The sequence below is a fragment of the Myotis davidii genome, unplaced genomic scaffold (genome assembly GCF_000327345.1).
Source record: "Myotis davidii unplaced genomic scaffold, ASM32734v1 scaffold1798, whole genome shotgun sequence".
Classification (NCBI taxonomy): Eukaryota; Metazoa; Chordata; class Mammalia; order Chiroptera; family Vespertilionidae; genus Myotis; species Myotis davidii.
This window is the reverse complement of record NW_006288952.1, coordinates 292,647-299,602: the sequence shown is the minus strand read 5'-3', so window position 1 is coordinate 299,602 and position 6,956 is coordinate 292,647. Positions and strand designations below refer to the sequence as shown.

General features: G+C 38.6%; 1 protein-coding gene across 4 annotated transcripts in view; it reads right to left on the bottom strand.

Moving 5' to 3' along the window:
- Positions 1-6,956, bottom strand: part of BBX (bobby sox homolog (Drosophila)) — a 288,627-nt gene that overhangs the window by 127,292 nt on the left and 154,379 nt on the right. Inside the window, exon 4 of one of the 4 annotated variants that reach the window (XM_006761160.2) lies at positions 4,057-4,143. The exons of 2 other annotated variants lie outside the window; for them this stretch is intronic. In XM_006761160.2, coding sequence (XP_006761223.1) covers positions 4,057-4,089 — 33 coding nt within the window. In that variant the 5' untranslated portion in view covers positions 4,090-4,143. Of the gene's footprint in view, positions 1-4,056; positions 4,144-4,437; positions 4,458-6,956 lie in introns of those variants that run through there. One more of the 4 variants, XM_006761164.2, reaches the window with a different exon arrangement.

The following is a 6,956-nucleotide window of genomic DNA, read 5'->3' as shown; positions in this document are numbered from 1 at the left end:
GATCAGCCGCCTCCTGCACATCTCCCACTGGGGATGTGCCCGCAACCCAGGTACATGCCCTCGACCGGAATCGAACCTGGGACCCCTCAGTCCGCAGGCCGATGCTCTATCCACTGAGCCAAACCGGTTTCGGCCACTCGTTTTCCTCTTGCTGGTAGAGTTTTTGCATGGAGAGAAGAAGGGAACTATGGAACCAATACCAGTGCCAGATTGAGAGTAAGGATGCCCAGCATCTAGTCCTGATTTTCATCTCAGAAAAAGAGAAAAATTAAAAACCAGGCCTGTTCAAGGACAAAATTAGCAATTTATGAAGCAGGAAAACTGGAAGGTCTTCAAGTATCAGAAGGCTGGTCCAGATGACCTTGAAGGCCCATTATTACCATTCTCCACTTTGATTTTATTTCAGTATCTCCAGCTGGGACCAGGCTGTGCTGTAGAGCACCCCCTCTCCTGTATGTCGGCCTCCAATCCCCTCTCTCACTTCTTACAAGGAAGATAAAGATAAAAGTCAGCTTTCACAGCCCCTCATACAACCGTTACACTGACTATAATTTCTTACCTATATGGGTGAGTCTTTAAAAAATTCTAACAGCTGTTTTATTTTGTTTTTCCCACACTGTTTTTCTCAGAGTTTATGCAAACCCTCTTCTACTATTAACTAACACTGGATTCTAAAATTGGGTACATTTTGAATTTTGTATAACTTCATTAAGTTGTTTTTTAATTGCTAACATTTTTAACATGTTCCATGTAGTTTCTTGGAATTCAGTAGTAAGATTACATAACTTTCCCAATATTTAAATAAGACTTCCCAACGTCTTTACAAGGGAGTATATGGGAAAACATTTTTTTTGCCTTAAAAAAAAGTCAATTCCTAATAGCTTCAAATCAAGGCCATGGAGGCCCCTAGTAATTTTTTACTTTATAAATAATTCAATGTGTGATTTATTATGGAGACGTTAAATTTTCAGAGAGTAGGAGATTCAGGTCACGAACAGGTTGGTTAGGACTGAACCACCTTAGCCGTACTTTTACATTAAAAATCATATGAGTTACATCTGGAGCAAAACTGCCTATGACACTGGGAAATTTGTAACTCCGACAAGTAATAAAGGTGGCAAAATCTGGGACTTTAAATCCTGGGGCCCTTCACATCAATTCAAACCATTCATTTGTCAAGAGGGGAACCAGCTGGAACAAGGGAAGAGCTTCATAATGAAAAATTAATGGGGAATTCCAAGTACCTGGATACGTGAAAAGTAGAAAAGGGGGTCTGTCCTTGACAATTGAAACATGCTAAATTATTAATTGTGTCAAGTCCAGGCAATTGCTGTCAATAGAGGCAATTGCTGTCACTACTCTTTCAACACCTATCTCTCAGACAGTTTAAAAACTTTTTTAATGTATTAGAATTCCAGTCATAACATATCCATTTGAGTATTTTATACCTAATATTGAGGATTTATAAAGTAAAAAAGGATAATATGTAATGAAAACAATAATAAACACTTTCTTTTCAAATACTTACTTTCCACTTAGGAAGCTACATTTTATTGTAAATAAGGGAAGGTTTGTAGTTTTAAACTGAAAACCAAAAATAGAATTTCATGGATAACAAAGCAAAGAGAATAGTGAAAATAGAATAGTATGACTTTTATTTTTTTCTTTCTGGACTTAATCATTCTCCAAGGGCACTATTATAACTATCATCATCAATTCACTTAGTCCTTAAAACAACTCTGAAGAAGGAATTATAATCACCCACCTTTTACAGAAAAGGAAACTGAGGCACAGAGAGGAACCTGCCCAGGGTAACACAGCTAGGACACTAGCCCATTGGACACCAGGATCTGGACTCAAGTGGTCCAGTTGCCATGCTCCATTGCTGTTCAATACTTCTTTGACCACGTGCAGGTGGTTCTAGAAGCATTTGAGGAAACAGTAAATTCTGCAATTGCAACACTTAAAAAAATGGATTAAACTGAAAAGGGTCCTATTAAGTCTGCTGATGATCAAGGGTCTCAGAGTTAAAATACATGATTACTTTTGTCAGCTTTAACCTGTGATTTTCTTGTTCAAGTGACATGTACCTATACTGCTAAAGTGATTCGTACAGTCTAACTTCACTTTAATTAGCATTATGAGCTTGAAGTACAATGAAATGATTTCCTTACCCTGGTAGTTAAAGGGCCATGTAATTAAACCTCCTTGAGTTTATTTAATGGTTTTTTAAAAGTGGTTTTTTTGTTGTTGTTGTTTACCCTCACCCGAGGATATTTTCCCATTGATTTGTAGAGAGAGTGGAAGGGAGGGGGAGAGACACAGAGAGAGAAACATTGATGTGAGAGAGACACACCAATCAGTTGACTCCCGTACATGCCTGGACCAGGGCCAGGGATCAAGCATGCAACTGAGGTATGTGCCCTTGACCGGAATCGAACACAGGGTCCTTCAGTCCATGGGCTGACGCTCCACTGAGCCAAACCAGCCCCATACATCAACAGTAGAGGCATTTAATGGTTTCTATGTAACAAGTAAACATTAGACAGAATCCAGATTAATATTTTCTTGGGTAATCCTCCCCCTTTGATTGATTAATGATTTGATAAGTAGGACCTGCTTTATTTAATATCCCTCAAATATCCTGGAGTCTATGTTATATTAACTTTCAAAGATTCTGAGATTCACCCAGGCAGTGTGGCTCAGTGGGTGAGCATCAGCCCATGAACCAGGCGGTCATGATTTGATTCCCAGTCAGGGCACATGCCCAGGTTGTGGGCTCAATCCTCAGTAGGGGTGTGCAGGAGGTGACCAATCAATGTTTCTCTCTTTCTCTCTTTCCCCCTCTCCCTTCCTCTCTGAAATCAATAAAAATGTATTTTTTAAAAAATCTGAGATTCATCTAAAAGGTATCACTGCTACCAAACAACTATATGGAACCCTAAATCCTAATGTCTTCTTTATTACTGCAAATCTCACACACACTAGGTAGGGTAAAGCAAGTGTGTTGGGCAGAAGAAGGAGGTGCAAGAGCTATAACTACTTCATTCATACATATAACAGGATCTACGCCACTATCACGAGAACTAGCTTTTGTAATTCTGTAGTTATTGTTCCCAAGGCCTTGTTAGGATGCTCCCAAAACACATTGCAGTCAGAAATTACTGGCTTAACACCAAAAAAAAGATGGAATTCTTCTGAACATATTAAAAAGGGGGGGAAAGTATGAAAAGTTATTCTTATATTAAAATTGGACTCTATCATTGCTAAAATGGAGAAAGGAAAACAATCAATTTCTTGTGCTTATTTCTAGATATTGGACTCTATGAGATACAAATTTTGGTTCACTAAAAAACTCCAATGTCTGACCTTACAAATCAGACTACAACACCATCAATTTAAAGATATAAAAAACTAAGCCCACAAGAAGTTAAGTTTAAAACTAAACAATCTTTTCCTCTGAGCTTGTAAAAAAAAGTTTGGGTCCCTTTTGAGCTAATTATTATTGTTGTTTTTGTTGTTAGTAGATGGTTTGTTTTTTAACTAAATTATAAACCTGAGATTGCTTTGAAGTTGTATAATCATCAAGACAAATGGGTAAACTGGTATTTTTAAAATTAAAATTTTCCAAATTTATTTACAGTAAGATAACAGAACGAACTCTTGGTTTCTTTGCCACTTTCAAGTTCTGAAATGAACTGGATCAATATAGGTAAAGTTGTTAAATGGTAATTTTCTTTTATTCTAATGAGAAAACTCACTGCAGGATAGAGTAGACAACAAATTATCTATTTTTACGGCAACTTATAATTTTCCAGGTTTCTTGCTATATGAAAGAATAAAATATTTCAAAAAAATGTACATACCAACAAAAAACCTTATGGCCACAAAATGTAGGAGAGCAAAAACCTGCATTGTTTTAAATGAAAATCAATAAAGACAAAAATCAGAAAAGTGGAATGAAAGAGTCTGTGGTAATTGGGACTTTTGCCCCAAACACAGCGTTAGTCAAAATGCTCTAGGACACAGGGAGAATTCATGTAAGACATTCCTTACCACAGAGTCAGAGAAGTGGAAATCTGGGTCCATTACTCATGCAGGATAACCTTCATTACCCTCATACAGATGCATCACTGGCAAGAGCTGATGAAGAAAAATGAAGGCTGAGAAAGAAAGCGAATGGTGTATCCTTCACATGTAATTTTCAGCAAATTTTGATGAGTTCAATCTTGGATGAGTTTTGCTCCCTTTTCTTCCTTCAATTTCATTTAGAAAATATCATCTTGTTTAAGTTGTTCAAGTATAACTTTGCAACTAGCCTAATATGGCCCCAAATTACTACCTTCCAACATTCCTTTAAGGAAGCACCTGATTAAATACCATCTGGTTAAGCAGATCAAGGCAGCTTTAGGCTGATTCCAAGAACAAGAACCTTACCAACCTGACAAATCAGTGTCTTTACTCTGTCAAATGCTGTCTCCTGTCAGAAGGGTTTTCTATTTCTTAAAACTTGCTTTTCCATGCTGGCAGCCTCCTGTTGGTCGCGATAAGGTCCTGGCTCCTAAAGCTTATACATTCTTATTTTCCATCCTCCAGGTTCTCTGCACATTATACCACTAACCTCTGCTACTGATCTGGCAGGAAATAATCTGAAAGCCATTCAAAAGTTACAACTGCATTTCTACGAGAGCCAAATTTACTTTCTAAAATGCCTAATGCATTTGCCCATATTTTAAAACAACTTTACCCTTTGTGACGTCATGGATGGACCTGGAGAGTATTATGCTAAGTGAAATAAGTCAGTCAGAGAAGAAAAGTACCATATTATTTCACTCATATGTGGAATTTAATGAACAAATTGAACTATCAAGCAAAATGGAGACAGACTCATAGATAGAGAGGAGGCAGACAGATCTAATGTACGTGTGTGTGTGTGTTGTGTGTGTGTGTGTGTGTATGTGTGTGTGTGTGTGTGTCCACGTGTGTGTGGGGAGGGGGTCTGGCTGAGCAAAAATGAAAAAATAAAAGAGAACTCATGGGCATGGACAACAGTGTGGTGATTGTGGAGAGGATGGGTGGAGGTGAAAGAGGGCATAGAGGGGGTAAATGGTGATGGAAAAAATAAAATAAAATACAATTTTTTTAAAAAAGACCATCACTACTATGGTGCTGCCTTACTTTTCGCCTTTGTCCACAGTCAGAAAAAAAGATGAAAGGCAGGAAGCGGTCTAACTATCAACAAGAAGTTCTCCTTTGAAGACAGATAACAAAATACCACAGTTAAAAGTATGTTTGTAATCGCAAAGTTACTATTCTTGAACAAATTCCAAATACAGTTATGTGTCTTTGATCTTAGAAGAGCATTTTTCTCACTGTTCATAGCTGACATCAATGGTTCAGTCAGGCACCCACTCCCAACTATGGGAAAAATGTTCCCTGAAATTCAATCATGTGAGTTATTAGCTTTTGGTTGTCAGCCTAGAAGTGGCTGCTTATGCTCCGCACTGCTGCTGCCTGGGATATTTCTGCCTGCTATGACAATATGAGAACTTGTTCTATAACAGCATCCATGTGACCACCTGGCAGACGTTTCAATTCCTTCTGTGTGGTGTCAGACAGTCCCAGGGAAACATTCAGCATCTCCCCAGGTGGGGACTATTAGCTCAGCAAAACATACTGCAACTATGAGAAAAATTTTGAACACCTTAAACCTAAACAGAGTTTAGGTTTCATATTTGAAAACAAAATCTATTCTCAAGCTTTCACATTTTATAATACATCAAAAAAAGTCTAATGATAATATATAGCTTCAATAATGAAATAAGCCTAATTTAAAACAATAAAAATATCCCTAGTGTCTCCATAGTCCATTTTAAAGAATTAGGGAAGATAAATACATTATTATATCATTTATTCAAAAATACTTTCTTCAACAGCTATTGTTGTGGATCTTGTAATCAAGATAGAAACATGAGTTAACTGACATGGTACAATTATGGGGAAAGCTCTTATCTTCGACTAGAGGCACAGTGAACCAAATTCATGCACTGGTGGGGTCTGCCCAGCCCACCCTGGTCGGGGCTGATGGGGCCAGGAGGGCCAGCGGGCCAATCAGGGGCGGAGCCAGCTGAGGGTTGGGGGGAGCCGGCTGGACACGACCCCTGGTGGAACCCCTGGTGGAACTCCCAGTGGAACTCCAGGTCAAGGGGACAATTTGCATATTAGCCTTTATTATATAGGACAGTGGCCCAGTACAAGAAATTTGTGCACAGGGCCGGGGGGGGGGAGGTGAGTGTCCCTCAGCCTGGCTTGCATCCTCTCCAATCTGGGACCCTTCGGGGGATGTCCAATTGCTGGTTTAGGCCCAATCCGACTGCTGGTTTAAGCCCAATCCCACTGCCGGCAATCAGACATCCCTCTTGCAATCTGGGACCACTGGCTCCTAACTGCTCAACTCCCTGCCTGCCTGATCACCCCTAACCACTTTGCCTGCATACCAAACCCTGAATTGTTTCATCTTTGTGAATAAAATACTAAAATAGGAAGAAAACTCTAACAAGAGCATAGGAATTAGGTTATAACATCAATAAATGAAAAAAATTGTTCCTTAAATGCACTTACAGTAACATTTATACTCCATGATGCTGATCTAGAAGCAAACAAACTGTATAAGTGTATCTATGCCTAGAAAAAACACTGGAAGGATAAACACCAAAAAGCACACAATGGATATGGAATAGAATATGTATTAAGGGCAATTTCCATTTTTGTATTCATGCTGTTTTGGACATGTATTATTTTATAAGCAAAAGGGAAAGCCAGTACGTTATTTTAAAATCAAATATTTTAAGTATAATTTAATAAAGAACAAAGTAGCAGGCTGCTGAGGTACCAAATCAATATGCTGCAGTGGAAAGTCATTTTCTCTGTCTGGTCTTGCCTGTTACCATGTGGCA